The sequence below is a fragment of the Salvelinus sp. IW2-2015 genome, unplaced genomic scaffold (assembly GCF_002910315.2).
Source record: "Salvelinus sp. IW2-2015 unplaced genomic scaffold, ASM291031v2 Un_scaffold875, whole genome shotgun sequence".
Classification (NCBI taxonomy): domain Eukaryota; kingdom Metazoa; phylum Chordata; class Actinopteri; order Salmoniformes; family Salmonidae; genus Salvelinus; species Salvelinus sp. IW2-2015.
In genome coordinates this window covers 151,930-174,001 of record NW_019942635.1, presented here as the reverse complement: position 1 = coordinate 174,001, position 22,072 = coordinate 151,930, and the positions used below count along the sequence as shown (strand labels likewise).

The window sequence follows — 22,072 nt, the reverse complement described above, 5'->3', positions numbered from 1 at the left end:
AGATATTAATTGATGATTGGGGCGTATTATAGGAATGATATTAATGATGATGGGGGTTAGGATGATATTAATGATGATGGGGGTAGGATGATATTAATAGATGATTGGGGATTATTAGGATGATATTAATGATGATGGGGGTTAGGATGATATTAATGACAGGCTCTGCTGTGTCCCCTTGTAGGAAAGCCCAGGAGTCTCAGAGGGAGATGAAACTACTGTTGGATATGTACCGGTCAGCACCCAAAGAGCAGAGGGACAAGGTCCAGCTCATGGCCGCTGAGAGGAAGGCCAAGTCAGAGGTACATACTTAGCTGAGACACACTTAGCTGACGTTACTAACTAAACAGTGACACTTCGCTAGCAAGCACTGTATGGGACGTTCCTCTATTGAAGCATATAGTTGTTGATAGTATTGAATTCTTTACGTGTATTATTTATTAGTTTTTTTGGAGTGATGGTATGATAGTAAAGTAATGGTCTGTGTATTGGGTTGTTCGTATTGAGGGGTAGTGATTGATGGATGGAATAACTGTGTTAACTGCTGTGTGCTCTCTGTGTATTGAGTTACTATTGGTTATTATAARTTGGGTGGTTCGAATCCTGAATGCTGATTGGCTGAAAGGCGTGTTATATCAGACATTATTAACTGGGTGGTTTAAGCTCAGAGTTCTCATTTTACTGTTCTAATTATGTTGGTTACCAGTTTTTATAATAGCAATAAGGCACCTCGGTGGTTTCAGTAACTGACTTCTTGGAAATGTTTGTCGATAAAGATTGAATTTGTCTGAAGATTTTATAYACCTGTCAGCAACTGGTGTGGCTGAAATGGCTGAAYMCWMWWWTYWMRRGRKRTSYMCAYAYWYTTKTGTATATATAGTGTACTACAGCTAAGGGCTGTGTCCAGGCATCCACATTGCGTGCTAAATAAGAACAGCCCTTAGCTGTGGTATATTGGCCATATACCACACCCCTTTKAGCCTTATTGCTTAAATATACACTTGAGTATACAAACATTAAGAACACCTGCTCTTTCCATGATATCGACTGACCAGGTGAATCCAAGTGAAAGCTATGATCCCTTATTGACRTCACTTGTTAAATCCACTTCAGTCAGTGTAGATGAAGGGGAGGGGACAGGTTWWWRAAAAMTGTTTAAACATTGGCGTCAATAAGGGCCAGTATCCCTGTGGAACGCTTTCAAYACCTTGTTGGGTGATTAGAAGTGATTTATTGATGGTGATAACAGCTGTGTTTTCTGTGTGTCAGGCGGAGGAGCTGAAGCAGCGTCTCAGGGATCTGGAGGAGAGGGAGAGGAGAGAGGGGAAGAAGATGGCCGACGAGGAGGCACTGAGGAAGATCCGTTCTGTGGAGGAACAGATCAACATCCTCAATAAGAAGCTCTCCCTGGCCAAGCAGGTGTGTGTGTGGGTTGTGTGTGCGTGGGGGGGTTTACATATGTGCATTTAAGCATAATACGGTCAATTTTAAAGACACTAATTTCTCGCACCATCATTCATATACCCCCCTCTCTGCTCCTCCCCCCTCCATCTATCCTTCACCCCACTTTCTCTCTCTACCACCCCTCCTTCTCCTCGTCCATCCCCTCTACTCCCCGTCCCTCCACTCCACCCCCCTCGCCTCCACTCCTCCCCCTTCGCCTCCACTCCCCGTCTCTCCCCTTCTCTCCCAACCGACTCTCCCCCGTCATCCCTCCATTGTCCCATCTCTTTCCCCTCCACTGTCCCCGTCTCTCTCCCCTCCACTGTCCCCCGTCTCTCTACCCTCCACTGTCTCCCGTCTCTCCCCGTCGTCCCCTGTCTGTCCCCTGTCTGCTCCCGCTGCCTCTCCTCCTGTCTTTGCCCATTCCCCTGCCTCCGTCTCTCCCTCCCCCTCTCGCCCCCCCTGTCTCCCCCCCGTCTCTCTCCCGTCTCTCCCTCTTCCCTCCTCCCCTCCCCTTTCCCCTGCCTCTCCCCTCCCCCCCTATCCGTCTCTCCCCTCTCCCATCCTCTTCCCTCTCCCTTTCCCCTGTCTCTTCCCTCTCCCTTTCCCTGCCTCTCCCTCCTCCCCTCTCTCCCCTCCCCCTGTCTCCCATCTCCCTCCCCTCCCGTCTCTCCCTCCTCTCCTGTCTCTCTCCTCTCTCCCCCTTCTTCCTTCCCATCCTCCCGCCCCTCTCTTTCCTCCTCACCCCCCCGATCTCCCCCCTGTCTCTCCCCTTCCCACCAGGAGGAGGATGCGTTGCTGACGTAGATGCGATGGTGACGGGCCAGGCTTTTGAGGACATGCAGGAGCAGAACATCCGGCTGATGCAGCAGTTGAGGGAGAAGGATGACGCCAACTTCAAGCTGATGTCGGAACGCATCAAGTCCAACCAGATCCACAAGCTGCTCAAGGAGGAGAAGGAGGAACTCGCCGACCAGCTGCTCACGCTCAAAACACAGGTGAGAGGAAGTGATTGAAACGKTGCAGTAAAATGATTTGAGCGTCAGAATGTCACAATGCTCAATTTGAGAGATAAAGTTTGGGAAAGACAGTAACTTGACAGTAGCAAATCTCTCTCTCAGGTGGATGCCCAGCTGCAGGTGGTGMGGAAGCTGGAGGAGAAAGAGCGCCTCCTCCAGGGCACCATCAGTACAGCAGAGAGAGAGCTGGCTCTGAGGACACAGGCTCTGGACATGAACAAACGCAAGGTAGCTAAAACACACACTCTTACTAGGCGTAGGTAAMTGCACAGGTGAACACACACAGAGAATACCTACTCCTTGAAAAATGCCAACGGACAACATATCTGTTTTCTACCCCCCGTCTCCTCACTCCTCCCCTCCTCTAGACCCAGGAGTCATCGGTGCTGTCGGAGGAGGTGCGTAGTCAGCTGGACCAGGTGCAGCAGAGACTGGGAACCGTCAGGGAGGAGGTCATAGAAAACAGCATCTCCAGAGAGAAGGAGTCCTTCAACGCGCGCCGCGCACAGGTCAGGCCACACACACATTCGCCATGTTTAGGTAACTGCCCACGTGCTCATGTAACCACACACACGATTCAAATCCACTTGAACAGAATTGAACTTTGGTTTATTTAAAGATTGCAGCACCCTGCTCTTTCTATCCTTGTGTTTCAGGAGGACATCTCCAAACTGCGGAGGAAGATCGAGAAGGCCAAGAAACCAGCCGAGACCGTCCGCAACGGAGACGACATCCTCAACGAGGAAATCAACGATTACAAGGTAGTCTGGATGAACACGCTTTTATACCAGGTGTACTGTATGTTTAATTAAGCAATAAGGAACGTGGTATATGGCCAATATACCATGACRCAACGCGGARTACCTGGATACAGCTCTTAGCCGTGGTATATTGGCCATATACAACAAACCCTCGATGCGCCTTACTGCTATTATAAACTGGTTAGCAACGTAATTTGAGCAGTAAAWATAAATGTTTTGTCATACCCRTGGTATACGGTCTGATATACCCCGGCTRTCAGCCAATCAACATTCAGGGCTCGAACCACCCAGTTTATAATATGTAATAATGCAACTGTAATTCACCTGTTTTATCAATCTTACTCCCCATCTCTTTCTCTCTCCCTCAATTTCTACCCCCCCAGGCGCGTCTGACGTGCCCGTGCTGTAACTCCCGGGTAAAGGACGCCGTCCTGACCAAGTGTTTCCACGTCTTCTGCTTCGAGTGTGTAAAGACGCGCTACGACACGCGCCAGAGGAAGTGCCCCAAGTGCAACGCCGCCTTYGGCGCCAACGACTTCCACCGCATCTACATCGGCTAGAGAGGGTGGAGGAAGAGGGGGAGGAAGGGAGCGTAGGGGGTAGGATAGTGGTGCCGAGAGGTCAGCGGTATCCACACACCGGGCTTTCTCTCCAGCCAAACAAAACTGTTATCACCACTCTAAAGAGTGAGGTGGAATGAGACTAGAAATCTGAGAGGTTTGATGGACATGTAATCGTTATGGGAATCTATCCACCTTGCTCTCTGWTAGGCTATGTGGAGTTGCTGACACCTATTCAGTACTCTCGGATCTCCACAATAGTGGTGGGGGCTAAGGGTTGTTTCTGGATTGGTGTATATTACATTGTCTTATAGAGATCATGATCATGGTTATATTTGCTGGCTGTGCACTGCCTGCCTGGCTGGAAGAAAAGCCTATAGGAGAGACTGCCTGCCTGGCTGGAAGAAAAGACTATAGGAGAGACTGCCTGCCTGGCTGGAAGAAAAGCCTATAGGAGAGACTGCCTGGCTGGCTGGAAGAAAAGCCTATAGGAGAGACTGCCTGTGGCTCAACAATAGGATTACAGTACCTAGGGCCTTGTGTGGGGGAACAGTGAGATTTGACTTGAAGGGATCCTCGTAGACACACTTTTCCATAGTTGATGTAGCTACCGGGGGTGTTTTTCTCTTCTCACTGAGTTGGTGGAGAGAGAGATACAGACCTCTTCCACTTAATAATTCCAGTCCTGAAGGGCTGCAGTGATGYGCTGAAGACCCTGATAACCATTTGATAACAGACCCTGATAACCATTTAACTGATAGTCAACTTCTCTCCCCAGTACTGCTACCCCAGGGAACTAGACACCAGATGACCTTCCTCGGGCTCTGGATTTAGACTGGTGTGTGTGTGGACATGTCAGTTTACACACGTGTGAGGGAGAAGGAAAAACAGCGGAACCATTTGCTTAGATGGTTAGAAAATCAATGGTGAGAGTCCCTGGACTAACAGGGACCCTTGCTCCACCTGTACTCTGTCTGTGTGACCAGTCAATGTTGTCCTTGTATTTGAAAGCTGCCTCATCAGGCCATAGACAGACATGATACTAATACCTTGAACTGATGCCGATGTGTAATATTGCTGCTCTGAAAGTTATTCAACTGCCATCAAATCTAGAAGCTTGTCTTGCAATTGGTTACTTATCAGTAAAGTTTGTGCATTTTTATTAGCTACAGTATATCATTCAATGTCATCATCAAATTCATCATATCATCAGAATCATCTTAATGTTTTAACCCTTAACCTGCGTTATCCACAATTCCCAGTATGCAAATCCCAAATCTGTTTATGCCGCCATCCAAACCCACCCCCTTTAGCACCCCAGACCCACCCCCTTTAGCATAGCACCCCAGACCCACCCCCTTTAGCATAGCACCCCAGACCCACCCCTTTAGCATAGCACCCCAGACCGGTTTGAAGGGAGATCTGTCAGATTGTACTAAACCAGAAGCCAGCATCGCTTAACGGAAAGGGGCGCCCATCGAGTTGTAGCGGCTTTTTTGCAAGACAATCCATCGTAGCGTTGAAGTTGATGCAAGGAAAAATGAACATATAATAAAATCCGTGTGGAATACTGAAACCAAAAACCTTTATGGGGACGCGCGCTTTTTAGCACGTCAATGATCGTATCTTCCAAAACTTTCCTCTTAACGCACAAACCTGAAAAAACTCGACACGTTGTAAAATAATCACTAGCGTTCAAAATATAGACTGTCATCCGCTGGAAAATTATACGGTTTTTGAAATTGCCGTTGTTCTATTCTTAACCAGTTCAATACCAAATATAGTCATTGTGTTAATATGAAATGTCCTTGAACGGTGCTCTGGTTTGGGGTAACGTTGCCAAAGTTTATAATTAAAAACGCTGAGATAAGTAATTTAATCACTTGCACGTGACACATTTTATGTTTGATTATACAACCCACGAGCACTAATTTAGAGTATAGGGTCCCAGCTAATTCTGTTTTCTCAAGTTTGCAAGGCTCGTGTCTCCAGATTGTATTACCCCTGCMGAGCACGCCGATGTAATAGGCTACATCTCGGCCGTTTTGTTTGAATGACTGACAACCGAAACCGTTTTTAATCCTCTGGTTTTTACTACGACTTTTTTAAGCAAATTTGCACATACCTCGATCTGTGTTGACCATAGATTTCGCCGCTTATCTTATAGAAAACGTTTTTATATAATTGTCCATTATATTTATAACGCGAAGGAGCCAAAAAATCGGATTTTTCAAAATGATCAACAACAGTGCAGATTCATCCTCAGTACGGGTTTTATTATCCACACTTGTTTTGATGCTCGGTTTGGCTGCGCGATGCGTCGGGCAGGCCATGCCGTCCAAAGAGAGCCCTCAAGCGGACCCAGCGTCATTCAGTCTCCGGTCCCTGGTCACGGGGACCTGCGAAGATGTCCACAGATACGTGGAATCCGTGGTGGGAACCAATGTGATCGAGTCGACTGTTGAGGTTTGGAAAATAAACCATATTGAATGTAGGCCTACTTTATAGTCGTTATTTTAGTAAATCTAATCAGCACCCAATCCTGTTTCCTGTTATTCTAGCATGTTCATTAATCAATTAACTATACAKAATTTATCAATTATCTTATTTCTAAGGGTGACTTTTGCTACCTTCAAAARCTTTGCATAATTGTGGTTTTCTGTCAACTAAAATTGTACTCCTTAAAATCTGACTGCATTCCTCTGCATCACTTCCTTCACTCCATCCCCACCCCCTTTTTCCTTCCCCGACCCCCTTCCCTGCATCTCCCCCTCTACCCTTGCCTCACTACCTGATAATCTCTCCTCTGACCTCCACTCTACTCTGCCCTAATTTCATGTCTGCCTATATCCATGCACCCCTCCCCTGCTGCCACTACTCTGTGTGCCCGGCACCCCTACCCCAGAGTGTGCTGTTGTATTTAGAGTCAGTGCTTGGTCAAGAGAACATCTATTCCATGGTAAGAAACCACCAGGTTCCCCGCCTGAATAACCTCTGCTCTGACATGGACCCAAAACAAAACTCCTTATAGCCCTGAATGCAGAGCACGTGTCAGTCACTTCATACAGTGTGTCCTACAGTTAATTACTACATCACTCAAATTGGAGGCACTATCATGGCAGTTGTATATTTGGTTTTATGTGTTTGTAACAGTATATAGCCATATTCATTCCCATGTTTTAGATTGTCAGGGGGGCTTTTTAAAAGTTGCATGCAGACACATTACAAGCTGTCAGAGATGGAAAGTTGTCTGTGTCCTGCTCTAACCCAGAGGAGGCTGGTGGGAGGAGCTATAGCAGGACGGGCTCATTGTAATGGCTGGAATGAATGGAACGGTCTCAAACATAAGGAAACCACATCTTTGACTCGGTTCCATTTATTCCAATCCAGCCATTACATTGAGCCTGCCCTCGTATCACTCCTCCCACCAGCCTCCTCTGTTTGACACACAGAACAGTGCTGCTTGTGTAGTAGCAACAGGTGCAGAGTAGTCTGTGTCCTACTACTGTGACTACCCTTGACCTCAGCTAAGCAGTCTGGAGGGTTGTCGGTCCAGCTGTCAAGTCTTTTTTGACGTGATAGGACAGCTTCGATCTTACACACACGTGAAACAGCATCAACAACACCCCCATTATGCCAGCTGGGAAAGACACTTGTGCATAGGACTGCACTTGGATAGTAACTGACTGACATTGTTTAACTGGCTAACTGAAGGCCTGTGTGTGATCAAAGGCAACTTGTAGATATGTTTGTGGTATAAAACATACCTRCAACCCACAAAAAGATCTTGGTCAGAGACGATTGAATCAGTGACCAACCTATTTATACTGATTGACCACAGCTGTTGCTATCATTCTAATTTAAGGGTATCAGTTTTCAGTCGTGCTGCATTAACATTCACTAGAAGTGGAAGAAATTTATGTTACTGTACATAAGATGTAGGTCGGGGGAAAGATGGTGACTTCGTTGGTCATTTTAAAGGSAATGTCTGCTCTACTCTAGAAAGGGAATATAATGTTTTTCAACCAGAGCAACCGTTATAATTCTCAAAACATGTCAAACATTCTTCACTCTCCCTCTCTCTCCCTCAGTTCTTTGAGATGTTGAGCCGGTTTCTGGCTGAGGGAGCTGCCAGCGGACTGAATATCTTCGCTCTTTACGTCACAGATATCCTCAGGGTCACAGGAGTTGATGGTGGGTGTCAGTTTGTGTTTAGTTGGAGGGAGGGAGAGAATCCTTTCTGCATAGAATCCYATCTTTTCTGGATTTACAGAGCTAAAATCAGAATGTATTTTCACCACACCACTGGCAACCAGAACATTTTCACTTTCAGGCCATCGGATCAGTATCTTTAGTTAGTTAATAGTTGTGCCAGGGAAGATGTTTTCACCCTCAGGGAAGTTGGCCTTGTCTAAGAAGAGCTGCTTCTCCCTCTCTGTATGGGAACTGGAAGGTGTGAGCTTTTCCTCTTGTGTCTGTGACTTATTTTCTGTAGTAGGATCTAACAGCACATGCCATTCGGTCTCAATGATTGCTTCTCAAATTCACTCACGCCTTAAAATATATGCACTGACAAGTTCAAGAGTAAAGATGGTGACAACAAAATAATTGAATTACACTCCAGCAATATTCAAATACGCTTAACCCCCCCTCTCTCCCCTCTTTCTCTCCAGTCCACCTGCCGTTCCCTCACTTCACCGCAGAGGGCGTGGCCTCGGCTGGTCAGTGGGCTCTGCTGGCTCTGATTGGCTACTGGGTGCTGTCCATCATCTTGCGCCTGCTGGTGGGTGTGGTGAGGAGGGTGTTCTGGATGCTGAAGGCGGGCATGGCGCTGTGGCTCTTTGGCCTGATCGTCAGTGATGCCAAGGCTGGTTCAGACACCACAGCCGTCCGGCTAGCAAGCCTGGTGCTGGGGTGTGCCCTGCTGGGGCTGGCCAGCTCTGGATCAGAAAAGACAGTTCAAGTGGAAGACCGCATGAGCATCCTGGAGGGAAGGGTGAAGGTGGTGGAGAGGAGGAAGGGAGAGGAGTGATGGAAGGAGAGGGGGGGAGGATAGTTGTAAAGGATGGTGGTGCTGAAGGGGGTCTGTGTCAGTTTCTCAAATGAAATAAAGCAACCACCACGATTTCTTTGATTGAAACTGGCTTTTCAATTCTTATCCCATCAGGTGTTTGTCTATTACATGTAATTTCTGACATCTGTGATACATGGCAAATGCAGGGGATTTTTTTTTTTTTGCGAGGAAATGGATAAGTATTCAAGTGATTTAATTATACTGAACAAAAATATAAACACAACATGCAACAATTACATGAGTTACAGTTCATATAAGGAAATCAGTAAATTGAAAGAAATTCAATAGGCCCTAATCTATGGATTTCACATGACTGGGCAGGGCTGCAGCCACAGGTGGGCCTGGGAGGGCATAGGCCCACCCACTTGGGAGCCAGACCCAGCTGATCAGAATGAGTTTTCCCCCACAAGGGCTTTATTACAGACAGAAATACTCCTCACCACCCCCTGGATGTGGAGTTCCTTGGTTGGCATAGTTACACGTGGTCTGCGATTGAGGCCAGTTGAACATACTGCCAAATTTTCTAAAATGTCGTTGGAGGCAGCTTATGGTAGATTATTGGCATGCTAACTGCAGGAATATCCACCAGAGCGGTTGCCAGAGAATTTAATGTTTTAACATTAAATTCTCTGGCAACCGCTCTGGTGGATATTCCTGCAGTTAGCATGCCAATTGCACGTTCCCTCAACTTGAGACATCTGTGGCATTGTGTTGTGACAAAACTGCACATTTTAGTGGTGTTTTATTGTCCCTAGCACAAGGTGCACCTGTGTAATGATCTCGCTGTTTAATCAGCTTCTTGATATGTCACACAGGTCAGGTGGATGGATTACCTTGGGAAAGGAGAAATGCTCACTAACAGATGTAAACAGATTTGTGCAAAACATTTGAGAGAAATCTTTTTGTGCATATGGAACATTTCTGGGATCTTTTATTCCAGCTCATGAAACATGGCAACAACACTTTACATGTTGCGTTTATATTTTTATTCAGTGTAGTTTGTTTCACTCCATTATACATGTGACACAGACCAATTTTAAGCGCATTAGTGGTTTTGGGTGCATCTATTTGCGCTCTCTCATTTAGCAGATGCTTTTATCCTAAGCAACTTAGTCATGCTTGCATACATTTTACATCTGTGTGTTCCCAGGAATCAAAACCGCTACCCTAGCATTACAAGCGCCCTGCTCTACCAACTGAGGAAAAGTAGATTGACAGTGCATAGATAAAACTACTACTAGGGACACTTCCACACTGATCTGATCAGCGTTAAAGCAACATGACAATTTGGTATTTTGGCCTACAAGAGAGACCATAGATATATAGTGGTGCATTCTGCTGAGGCAATGCACCATAGACTATATGCAGCAGTAACAAAGAGATCTTGGAATTAAGGCACTCTGAGAAGAGGCTGGAAAGAACAGAATAGAGGCAGTTGGAAAGGTAGTGGAAATTCAACCTGGCACCATTAAGTAATTAGGCACAGGGGTGTGTGGTATATGGCTAATTTAGCCCTTAGCCATTGCGTCCTTATGCACAACGCAATGCAGAGACRTGGTATATTGACCATATACCACAAACCCCTGAAGYGCGTTWTTGCTATTRTAAACTTGTTACCAACGTAATTGGAACAATAAAAAGTATTTTTTGGTCATACCTGTGGTATATGGTCTGATATACCATGGCTTTCAGCCAATCAGCATTCAGTGCTCAAACCACCCAAACTTCTTCTATTTAAGAATGATGGAGGCCACTGGGTTATTGGGGACCTTCAATGCTGCAGAAATGTTTTGGTACCATTCCCCAGATCTGTTCCTCGACAGAATCATGTCTCTGAAAGGTTCTGAATGCTTATGTAAATAAGGTATTTCTGTTTGACATTTTTCATAAATTTGCAAATAATGCTAAAAACCTGTTTTCACTTTGTCATTATGGAGTATTGTGAGTAGATTGATGAGGGTAAAATATATTTAATACATTTTGGAATAAGGCTGTAACGTAACAAAATGTGGAAAAGGGGAATGGGTCTGAATACTTTCCGAATGCACTGTATATGAATGCAGCTACCAATACACTGAAACCAATGGATGCAGTTCATCACAGCGTACAACACTTTATTACGGGCGACAGGTTGAGTACACTACATCACTACATTCTGCATCAGAACGTAGGCTGGTCCTCTTTGAAGTGTCATAGATCGATGCGTTGCTCTCTTTTTGTTTATAAAGCTCTTTTATAAAAACTCCCGCTGCACCTGCATCATTCATAACCTTTAGATGTATAGATTACCATACACGATCTCAGGGATTGCGACCTCTKGAGATTCCTTCGGTCTCTACAGTTAGGTAAATCCGTTGTAGTTTTTTTTTGCACCCTGTGGAATAAACTAAAACTMTTGAAAAGTGGATGAATTGGTGCCTCTAGGGCATTTAAGATGGCTGATTGAGAACCGTTTTAATGAAGCATGTGTTTGTTTTTTATGACTGGGTTGTGTATCTCTTTCGTGCTTTTCATATTGTATTGATATGTATATTTTTTTATCTGTAAAAGAGACCTCGGTCTCAGCATGAGTCCTTGTCAAAAGAATGGTTAAAGGTTGGGAACCATTGATGTTGGGAACCATTGATGTATTGAGTGGCAGGCCTAATCAACAGTGTCATAGCATCAACTCACCTTCACTAGTAGMGAAAACAGTCAGCAGGATCCAGAGGAGCATGACCTACATGGGATACAGTATAGAATGTTTATTATTCGAGATCGGTCATTTGCGCAACGCAGTCAACTGCGTGCAGTTGGTGGAAAAGGAGTTGTAGGTTGAATATGTTGTGAATGTTCGATTCATTTATTCTTGAAGCGTCATTTCAACGTTTGTTGAGCATATGACCGTACATAATATATGATTTGCCTCGATACAGGAGAGATMAACAAATACAAATATAGCTTCATTTTATTTAAAACCCAATTTRTGTACAGTTTCAGTAATCTTTGTGAATAGCTAAGACATTCAGAACCGTATTCAGAACCTATCCAACAGTAAACAAAATGTGCGCACATTGCGTGATTGAATATTCCAATCAACTCYAGCCCAAGGTACAAATTCTTCTCAATTCCGCCAGGGTTTTCAAACTCGTCTCTATGATTCCACGGTATCTGTCGAATTGGAGCGTCAATGTCCCGTTTGTTTCCTACATTCCGTAATCAAGACCAAGTACAGAACATACTTTGCCTGAACAACCAGTTGCGGTCGCTATTTACATATGACTGCGTTGTGTGTTTCACCCCGCTTTCTCCCTTTTCCAGTTTTTTTCTGCATAAAAATGTCTCAGTTTTCACCCCACGCGGTAGGTGGCGGCAATATACCGTTTTTGTTTGTAGTCCGCCAATAAAAACTCGGAAGAAGAAGCAGCTACCTTCCAGATTGCATCCGCATCAGAGTTGAGTTAACGGTTAAAATTCCTGCAACACAGAACTTCAGCGAAGCGATCAACATGCCTATGTTTTTGGTAAATACTAATGTGGCCAAGAGTGACATTCCGCCTGCACTGTTGTCTGAGGCCACAGAGGAACTGGCCAAGGCGATGGGCAAACCTGTGCAGGTGAGTCTTCCAAACGTGGCACAGCAATGCCTTTTTTTGCCCCAGTTGTAGATAGCTAGCTAGTTGCTTTGATGCTGACGCATTTTTCTGCACCGAAAATGACATTGCAGGGTACCCCCTTTTGTTTCCCTTGAGAGACCTTTTCAGTCTTTACCTATCCATAACAGAACCGTTATACAACTGGGCATGTGCACATTGTAGTACTCCAAAAATAGAACAGGCTTTACAGTTCTGCAGGTCTGCTGTACTTTGATAGGTCCAGAACAGAAATACTGTAACACACAATCCAACAACTAGTTCTTATTTATTACAAGTTTACATGAACAATTTCACTGTCATGGTTGGAGTTTTCCTCATGCCTTTTAAACACACGATTGTTCCAGCTCCCACTGACTGTATGCCCTGTGCTCTGTTTGTGTGTCTCTCTCAGTACCTTGCTGTGCACATCATCCCAGACCAGTTGATGATGTTTGGAGGGAAAGGAGACCCTTGTGCTCTCTGCTCCCTTCACAGCATTGGAAAGATCGAAGGAGCTCAGAARCAATACTCTAAACTACTGTGTGGACTGCTCAACAAACACCTGGGCATCTCCCCTGACAGGTAATGGACACACACACACACATATATATATATATATGAAGTGTTCATGCAGTATATTAACCCATTCCTCTTGTGTCTCTGTGTCAGGATCTACGTGAACTTCTTTGACTTGGAGGCAGCGAACGTAGCCTGGAACAACTCTACCTTCGGCTGATCAGGGGATCTGAACTTCAATGGGAGCTGACCCCTCCTTTCCCCCACACCTTAATAACGGTAGTACAGCATTAGAGTAGGCTGTGAAGAGACGAGCAGAGATGCCCAGTTTCTGGGCTGACGTAGAGCAGCATTGATAAATGCACTTAAATGGACCCTTGCTGTATGCAGACCCTTGATTCGTACTGGAGCCTTGGCTTTGATGTTCCAATAAAGTGATTGTCATTGATCCCAACTTGTTCTGTTTTCCCTTTGTCTTTAACTTTAACTTACTGGATGCTTTGCATTTGGGTTAATTGAGAGCATGCATGACGCAGTTCAACATTACCTCACACAGACTATCTATTGTGTTAAATTATTAGGTAAAGTTCAAGGTATAGTTGATCGCCTCCTAGCCTAATGTAAACCACTCTGCGCTGGTGGAGTGATTTGCTAGGTGTGTATATTTGCCTTTTGTACATATGTAAATAATTGGACTTCGTATATCATTGAATGTATGGTACAGAGTGCCCATGACACTTGATGTTTGCCATGCAGCCCATGTCCACCAATAGAGGACAGCAATAGAAACATGTCTTTTGACTTTGTGTATTTATCCTCTGTAATTTCTGGTAGATGTATCTGTTGGCTGATGTAGTGTATTTTTACATGTCAAATCAAAGATTGATGTAGTCACGCTCCACCTGCGCTATACAGACAACCATCTTTGTTGCCTTGCACCATTTCTGGGGTTCAATCAGGGTCACTGGATAGAATGGTACAGATTACATTGGAGACTGTTCTGAATTGAAACAATAGTACTGACACTAGATGTATAACACCCTCTCTTGTGTCCACTGGTGTATGAAAAACACTTAAGCAGCCAAACCTCATTCATATGCTCACACAGTTGCTTAACGTGTAGAATGGTCCTCGGCATAGGCGGTTTACCTAAATATCTTTCTCTTGCTTCAAGTAAACTTACAACTATGACGGTTTTCATGGTGAACACAAATGTAGCCAAGGCTTCCATGCCTGCAGCACTTCTATTTGCAGCCTGGTATCATAGACAAGACGTAACATAGTAAATGTAAATCCAAGACATTGGGAAATTAGTATGATATGTTACATTTGGTATGGTTACATAAGACAGAAGTTTACTTCAGGCAAAAGTGAGTAGGGTGGGTGGGAGTATAACACAAACGTCTAGCAACCCAAAGGTTGCGTGTTCGAATTTCATCATGGACAACTTTACATTTTTAGCTAATTAGCAACTTTTTAACTACTTTTTAGCTACTTTGCAGCTACTTAGCATGTTTGCTAACCCTACCCCTTTAACCTAACCTTAAGCCTACCCTTAGCCAAGCTAACGTTAACCACAACAAATTGGAATTTGTAACATATTGTACAAATTGCAATTCGGATTCTGTGCTTCCAAATTTGTTTGGGGAAGGCCCTTTACTGTTTCAGCATGACAATGCCCCCGTGCACAAAGCGAGGTCCATTCAGAAATGGTTTGTCGAGGTCTGTGTGGAAGGACTTGACTGGCCTGCAAAGAGCACTGACCTCAACCCCATCATACACCTTTGGGATGAATTGGAACACCGACTGCGAGCCAGACCTAATCGCCCAACCTCAGTGCCCGACCTCACGAATGCTCTTGTGGTTGAATGGAAGCAAGTCCCCGCAACAATGTTCCAACAGCTAGTGGAAAGCCTTCCTAGAAGAGTGGAGACTGTTATAGCAGCAAAGGAGGAACCAACTCCATATTAATACCCATGATTTTGGAATGAGATGTTCAACAAGCAGTTGTCCACATACTTTTGCTTATGTAGTGTACATATCATATGAAGCGTAACATATACGAAATGGACTGTCTCGGATTTACATAAATAATACAATATGCTCTGAGACCCGATTGCAATCTGAAACTAATGGAACTGTCCAAAGCCATGGGAAATCCAGGACCTGAGGTGAGTAAAAAGAAAATAACTATAGTGCAAATTGTTAATGTACAGAACCCATTTCAAGTAGTGTTGTATACAGTGTCTTAACTTTTCCATAGCTCACAAACAGATGTAGTAGGAAGGAATGAAATGGAACTAAAAACACTTGTGGACCAGCACTACCTCTTAGAACTGAGGGACTTTTGAGAAGAATGGGTGTGAGTGTTTGCCTATCAACATACGATGAATCATTCACATTGTATTAAGCCATTAAACAAAGTAAATACATGTGTATTGACACGGCTTGACATTATGGTAGATAAAAGTATTTTGTTTTCTGCAGTACTTTTTCGTTGACATCTTTCCAGACCAGATGATGATGTTTGGGGGAACCACACGGTTCTGTCCACACCATTGGAGCTATCAGTGAGGAACAGAACCTGCTGTATTCTAAACTACTGTGTGAGCTGCTCAACAAACACCTGAGCATCGCTCCTAACAGGTACAGAACACGCATGTATGCTTGCATATACAGTGCCTTCGGAAACTATTCAGACCCCTTGACTTTTTCCACATTTTGTTAGGTTACAGCATTATTCTAAAAATGATTAAATAGTTTTTTTTCTTCATCAATCTACACACAATACTCCATAATGACGAAGCAAAAACTGGTTTTTAGAAATCCTTGTAATTTATAAAAAAAAATTAAACTGAAATATACCATTTACATAAGTATTCAGACCCTTTACTCAGTACTTTGTTGAAGCATCTTTGGCAGTGATTACAGCCATGAGTCTTCTTGGGTATGACACTACAAGCTTGGCACACCTGTATTTGGGGAGTTTCTCCCATTCTTTTCTGTAGATCCTCTCAAGCTCTGTCAGGTTGGATGGGGAGCGTTGCTGCACAGTTATTTTCAGGTCTCTCCAGAGATGTTCGATAAGGTTCAAGTCGAGGCTCTGGCTGGGCCACTCAAGGACATTCAGAGACTTGTCCCGAAGCCACTCCTGCGTTGTCTTGGCTGTGTGCTTAGGGTTGTTGTCCTGTTTGAAGGTGAACATTTGCCCCAGTCTGATGTCCCGAGCGCTCTGGAGCAGGTTTTCATCAAGGATCTCTCTGTACTTTGCTCGATCCTGACTAGTCTCCCAGTCCCTGCTGCTGAAAAACATCCCCACAGCATGATGTTGCCACCACCATGCTTCACCGTAGGGATGGTGCCAGGTTTCCTCCAGACGTGACGCTTGGCATTCAGGCCAAAGAGTTCAATCTTGGTTTCATCAGACCAGATAATCTTGTTTCTCATGGTCTGAGAGTCTTTAGGTGCCTTTTGGCAAACTCCAAGCGGGCTGTCATGTGCCTTTTACTGAGGAGTGGCTTCCATCTGGCCACTCTACAATAAAGGCCTGATTGGTGGAGTGCTGCAGAGATGGTTGTCCTTGGAAAGTTCTCCCATCTCCACAGAGGAACTCCAGAGCTCTGTCAGAGTGACCATCGGGTTCTTGGTCACCTCCCTGACCAAGGCCCTTCTCCCCCGATTGCTCAGTTTGGTCGAGCGGCCAGCTCTAGGAAGAGTCTTGGTGGTTCCAAACCTCTTCCATTATAATAATGATGGAGTCCACTGTGTTCTTGGGGACCTTCAATGCGGCAGACAATTTTTTGGTACCCTTCCCCAGATCTGTGCCTCGACATAATCCTGTCTCAGAGCTTTATGGACAATTCCTTCGACCTCATGGCTTGGTTTTTGCTCTGACATGCACTGTCAACTGTGGGACCTTATATAGACAGGTGTGTTCCTTTCCAAATCATGTCCAATCAATAGAATTTGCCCCAGATGGACTCCAATCAAGTTGTAGAATAGAAACATGTTAAGGATGATCAATGGAAACAGGATGCACCTGAGCTCAATTTCGAGTCTCATAGCAAAAGAGTCTGAATACTTATGTAAATAAGGTATTTATGTTTTTGTTTTTTTAATATATACACATTTGCAAAAATGTCTAAAAACCTGTTTTCGCTTTGTCATTATGGGGTATTGTGTGTAGATTGCTGAGGATTTGTTTTTTTAATCCATTTTAGAATAAGGCTGTAACGTAACAAAATATGGAAAAAGTCAAGGGGTCTGTGTACACACACACACAAATTGAACATTTTGACCCATTCCTTTTGTCTCTGTCTCAGGATCTACATTAAGTTGTGTAAAATGGAACGTGGCCTGGGACAACACAACATTCGCCACTGTTCTTCCATCAAAGAAATTAAAGAAGAGTGGATGGATAAGATATCCAATTAAATCAAGAGACGGCATTGTTGTTACAATAAAAGTTAACTCTTGTTTATTGTGTTGTTTTGAGTGTTTATTCTATAAACATGAAAGGCGAGCAAGAAGATAACCATTAGTATAACAGTCCATAGTCATTCTAAACGTTTCTATTATCAGGAAAAAGTTGTTTTATTTCTGCTCCTAAAGCCAAACAGTCATTGACAGGCAAATACAGCTGGTTCTTTACTTGGGCGGTAGATAGCAATGTTGAGAATGTTGAGCAATTGAGAGGAGAGCACTGCGCCCACTCTAGTGGCTTGAAGTAAGCAGTAGTATCATGGTTCATTGGCAGTCTATAGAGGGCCTATAATCTAATCATGTGTGGTTCGCGAACGATTCATTATTTTTGAACGACTCTTTTTACTGAGTCATGATTCGTTTTTCTGAGTGATTCGTTCATTTTAGTCGTTCGTTCTCAATGAATCCTACAGCAGGATTAGTACACGCTCTTCTGGCTCAGCGGCTCCGGAGACGTGCTCCGACCACCAACTGTCTGACATGCTCGCAGGGAATAGAACACGAGTATAGAGGAGAAACATACATGTTTAGAACTGATAATTGATCGCATGGCGCAATAATAAATGCATTTAATTGATCATTAAATGTTATGATGGACACAGCTTTGAGGTTGTAGAACCAAAACATACACAGCCTCTAGAATCTGCTCAGCTCCCACTCGAGAACGAATCGTTTGAGGGGCTGCAGTTCGCGAATGACATTGTGCTTATCGCACAGTCGTTCACAATCTAGTCCGGTTGTGGCCACAATTTAGTTTAAAATGTATCAAGAATTAATATTATTTGTATGCATATCAATCAAAACATGTATATTGTTTAAATCACACGTTTACATGTCTCCGTCATAAATGACAGCTCCAATAAGTCCCCTATTGTGAACGAGAAGCTTGTAAAATCATGACTCTTTCGAGTTTTCAGTTCACCGTTCACCACTAGGGGTTCTGTGTGCTCTGGGCATTACTGACTCGAACAAAATGAGTCTAAAGAATCGTTCTTTTGACTGAACGGGTCGAAAAGATTTTCAGTAAAAAGAGCCGAACTTCCAATCACTACTATAAACACACCAATGGCAAATTACTTCCCGCTAAAGAGAGACTTGCATTTCAGAGGCCACGCCCCACTCGCATGCACAGAATGGTCGAAACTGTTTTAAGCACAGTAAAGGTACAGTAAAGAGATCTTGACTTTGACAATGACGCCATCTACAGTCAAGAAAGGAAGTAGCACTCATAAATTGGATCCAGTGTTGGTGGATTGAGTTCTCGGAGTCGGAGGACGGCTGTGTAAGACAGCGATGCCTGAAGAAGTCAAGCACCCTGTCATTCGCTCCAAAGACCTTCACATATATACACTTATCCTCCACCACATACATCAACAAACAGGACATGGTGGAAGGAATCACATGCTCTCACTTCTCCGTCAAAGGTATTGGATCACCAATTCAAACTCTACAGCAAGGAAAATCATGACAGGGTGTGTTGTGTGCAGAAAGCAAAGAGGCAAGATTGGTGAGCAGAAGATGGCAGATTTTCCACTTGAAAGGATCATGCCAGACATCCCACAATTTACCAATTTAGGTGTGGATTACTTTGGTCCTATAGAAATCAAAAAAGGAAGAGGAAATGTTGAAAGATATGGAGTGATCTTTACATGTATGTCCACTAGAGCATTACACATTGAAATTGCTTACTCTCTTGACATGGATTCGTGTATCAACGCCATAAGAAGATTTATGTGCAGAAGAGGACAAGTACAACACGTGAGACATGATAATGGGACTAATTTTGTTGGCACTGAGAGAGAACTCAGAGATGCTCTATCTGCTTTAAATCAAGGCAAGATCCAAGATGCTCTCCTTCATGAAGGAATACTACAGAGTTTCAATCCCCCTGGGGCATCCCACCATGGAGGAGTCTGGGAAAGGCTCGTTGGGATGATTTGCCAGGTGCTTCATTCTGTCCTGAAACAACAGACCCAAGATGAGGAGGGATTCCACACCGTGCTGTGTGAAGTAGAGGCCATTCTAAACAGCTGCCCAATCACCACGGTAACCAACGACCCCTGGATCTAGAAGCACTCACGCCAAATCACATTTGACTGTTAAAGTCGTAGCCTGCCCTACCCCCTGGAACCTTTAAAAAAAACGACCTGTACATCAGACGACTTCGGAAGCATGTCCAGTACATGGCCGTCTTTCTTCGGAAGAGATGGACACAGGAGTACCTGCCACTCTTGCAGGAAAGAAAAGTGGGGTAAAGTGAAACGCAGCTTCCATGAAGGAGATGTGGTTCTGGTCATAGACCCCACGGCACCACGTAGTGCATGGATACTTGGACATTTTGTTGAGACCAAGCTTGATTCCAAGGGGTTAGTACGTGCAGTACGCCTAAAGACAAGAACCAACATTATAGAAAGACCAATATCAAGATCTACCTACTGCAAGAAGGTGCAGTCTAAGAGGAAGGCTCCTTCAAGTTAAGTAAATAATTGTTTTTGATTTCACACCATATACAATTGGGGCCGGTGTTTGCCACTAATCCCCTGTCAAATGTGCATACCCCCTCTACAGGCCAATGGAGATTACAGTTAAAAGGCAAACGTGCTCCAAGGCCTACTGGGAGTGACTGGAATGGCAGCACATAGTATTTTGGCCATACCAGACCATGTTTACCATTCGTTTTGGTAGAATTCTGTACATGTTTGTATTCTGAAGAACAACAAATACATGTATTATTATTTTTAATCTTGAATCAACATTTCACCACTCCCCATCGTGGCTAAAGGATTAGAATGGAAATTGTATCGGGACTATTTTTTTGGCCAATTTAGGCACTACAATGACAATTGAGTACTTTCCACCACTGGCTTTAAGTTACAAGAAGGCAGAGTATGTACCTTTAGTTTAGAGACATGAAATGGTTAAAAATGGCAACAGTTCGCCTACCCGGCGCACAGGGAAGCTGAATCAGCTGCAGCTACCGCCAACAGACCGAGATGAATTTAAAAAATAGGAACCCTTTAGGAATGCCTGGGAGATCGACCGGTGGGTGACCACTGCTCTAGAAAGTTGAGTGAAATTCAATCTTGTGCTTCTCCCTATGGGCTAATATTTCTTCTGCTGCGAAGAAACCCAGGACGTACAACAGGGTACAGAGATGGACAAGAATGCGCACGCGCGCAGTTTAGAGGGAACATTGGTTAAAACTATCATTTAGTACAACATACATTTCAAAAGCATCTCAAACTAACTTGTAAAAATTAACTATAGCCATTGAATTTTATAAGGTGTGAATATACCGTGTGTTATAGGGAAATAATGCTTCCTCTAGAATGCCCTTCAAGACAATCAGAAAGGAGTATTCAACAATGCCATGGTATAAACTCTTTCATAAACTGGGTGGCTCGAGCCCTGAATGCTGATTGGCTGACAGCCGTGGTATATCAGACCATATACCACCGGTATGACAAAACATGTATTTTTACTGATCTAATTACGTTGATAACCAGTTTATAATAGCAATAAGGCACCTTGGGGGTTTGTGGTATATGGCCAATATACCACAGCTAAGGGCTGTATCCAGGCACTCCGTGTTGCTTCRTGCATAAGAACAGCCCTTAGCCGTGGCATATTGGCCATATACCACCCCACCCTCATGCCTTATTGCTTAAATGTACAATACACTGTTATGTATAATACACTGTTATGATAACTCAAGATATAACAGAGAGTATAATTCTGTAATTGGTATTAATCATCAGGCCAGGAGATCAAGTAAAGAGTAAGCTGACCTAGGAACATGGGCTGTTTCTCCACTTGAAATAGCTATTCAAGAGTTTCATCATTCAGTGCTGTGTGACAATTGTAACCTTATAAGGTGCCTTGTTCTGGGCCTCCTGAGTGGTGCAGCGGTCCCAGGCTGTGTCCCATGAGGTGGCGCATGGGACAAGACTATAACTACCAATTGGATATCACGAAATTGGGGAGGAAAAGCGGTAAAAGTAAAATAAACTTTAAAAAGCGTCTTGTTCTGGCCTGTAGGTAAATCATTGTTTGAAAGGCCTATACAAGTAGAACAACCATTTATTCAGATCAACACTCCCAAACTCTTGTGAGGAAAGGTTTGGCTGAACACCAGCCTCCACCTCCCCACTAACTAACTCAGATGACCAGTTTAACTCTGTATTCAAAGTAGCCATTTCGCCCTCCACTGGTTAGTAAACTCTCCATATCCCCTCCTACACTAACAACATGCTATGAATCCTACAGTCAGTGTGTTAATTGCCTTTTTCCCTCTCTAAAAACAAGAGGTAATATTCAACCTCTCAACTAAAAGCGTAGTCTGGCCCAGGAGTGTGAAGGTGAACGGAAAGGCTCTGGAGCAACGAACCGCCCTTGCTGTCTCTGCCTGACCGGTTCCCCTCTCTCCACTGGGATTCACTGCCTCTAACCCTATTACAGGGGCTGAGTCACTGGCTTACTGGTGCTCTTCCATGCCGTCCCTAGGAGGGGTGCGTCACTTGAGTGGGTTGAGTCACTGACGTGATCTTCCTGTCTTGGTTGGCGCCCCCCCTTGGGTTGTGCCGTGGCGGAGATCTTTGTGGGC

General features: G+C 44.2%; 3 protein-coding genes across 4 annotated transcripts in view; all 3 read left to right on the top strand.

Moving 5' to 3' along the window:
• Positions 1–4,286, top strand: part of LOC112069059 (E3 ubiquitin-protein ligase BRE1A-like) — a 20,219-nt gene extending 15,933 nt beyond the window's left edge. Inside the window, 8 exon segments of the mRNA XM_024136333.2 lie at positions 185–302; positions 1,270–1,419; positions 2,227–2,256; positions 2,259–2,441; positions 2,565–2,690; positions 2,831–2,971; positions 3,119–3,223; positions 3,607–4,286. Coding sequence (XP_023992101.1) covers positions 185–302; positions 1,270–1,419; positions 2,227–2,256; positions 2,259–2,441; positions 2,565–2,690; positions 2,831–2,971; positions 3,119–3,223; positions 3,607–3,783 — 1,030 coding nt within the window. The 3' untranslated portion in view covers positions 3,784–4,286.
• Positions 4,287–5,402: 1,116 nt separating this feature from the next.
• LOC112069060 (uncharacterized) lies at positions 5,403–8,908 on the top strand. Of its 2 annotated transcripts, none has more exons than XM_024136334.2 (3): positions 5,403–6,249; positions 7,875–7,977; positions 8,457–8,908. In XM_024136334.2, exons 1-3 carry the CDS (start codon positions 6,019–6,021, stop codon positions 8,813–8,815), a joined length of 693 nt encoding a protein of 230 aa, XP_023992102.1. In that variant the 5' UTR covers positions 5,403–6,018; the 3' UTR covers positions 8,816–8,908. The 2 variants fall into 2 exon arrangements, with proteins under 2 accessions (XP_023992102.1, XP_023992103.1); XM_024136335.2 differs by lacking the exon at positions 5,403–6,249 and adding an exon at positions 6,504–6,742.
• A 3,310-nt stretch (positions 8,909–12,218) lies between these two features.
• Positions 12,219–13,441, top strand: LOC112069058 (macrophage migration inhibitory factor). Its single transcript, XM_024136332.2, has 3 exons — positions 12,219–12,453; positions 12,884–13,053; positions 13,141–13,441. Exons 1-3 carry the CDS (start codon positions 12,346–12,348, stop codon positions 13,205–13,207), a joined length of 345 nt encoding a protein of 114 aa, XP_023992100.1. The 5' UTR covers positions 12,219–12,345; the 3' UTR covers positions 13,208–13,441.
• The last annotated feature ends 8,631 nt before the right edge of the window (positions 13,442–22,072 follow it).

Coding starts and splice junctions, on each gene's coding strand:
- LOC112069060 (XM_024136334.2), top strand. CDS start 6,019: ATGATCAACAACAGTGCAGATTCATCCTCAGTACGGGTTTTATTATCC. Junction 6,250..7,874: donor TGATCGAGTCGACTGTTGAG/GTTTGGAAAATA, acceptor TCTCTCCCTCAG/TTCTTTGAGATGTTGAGCCG. Junction 7,978..8,456: donor CAGGGTCACAGGAGTTGATG/GTGGGTGTCAGT, acceptor CTTTCTCTCCAG/TCCACCTGCCGTTCCCTCAC.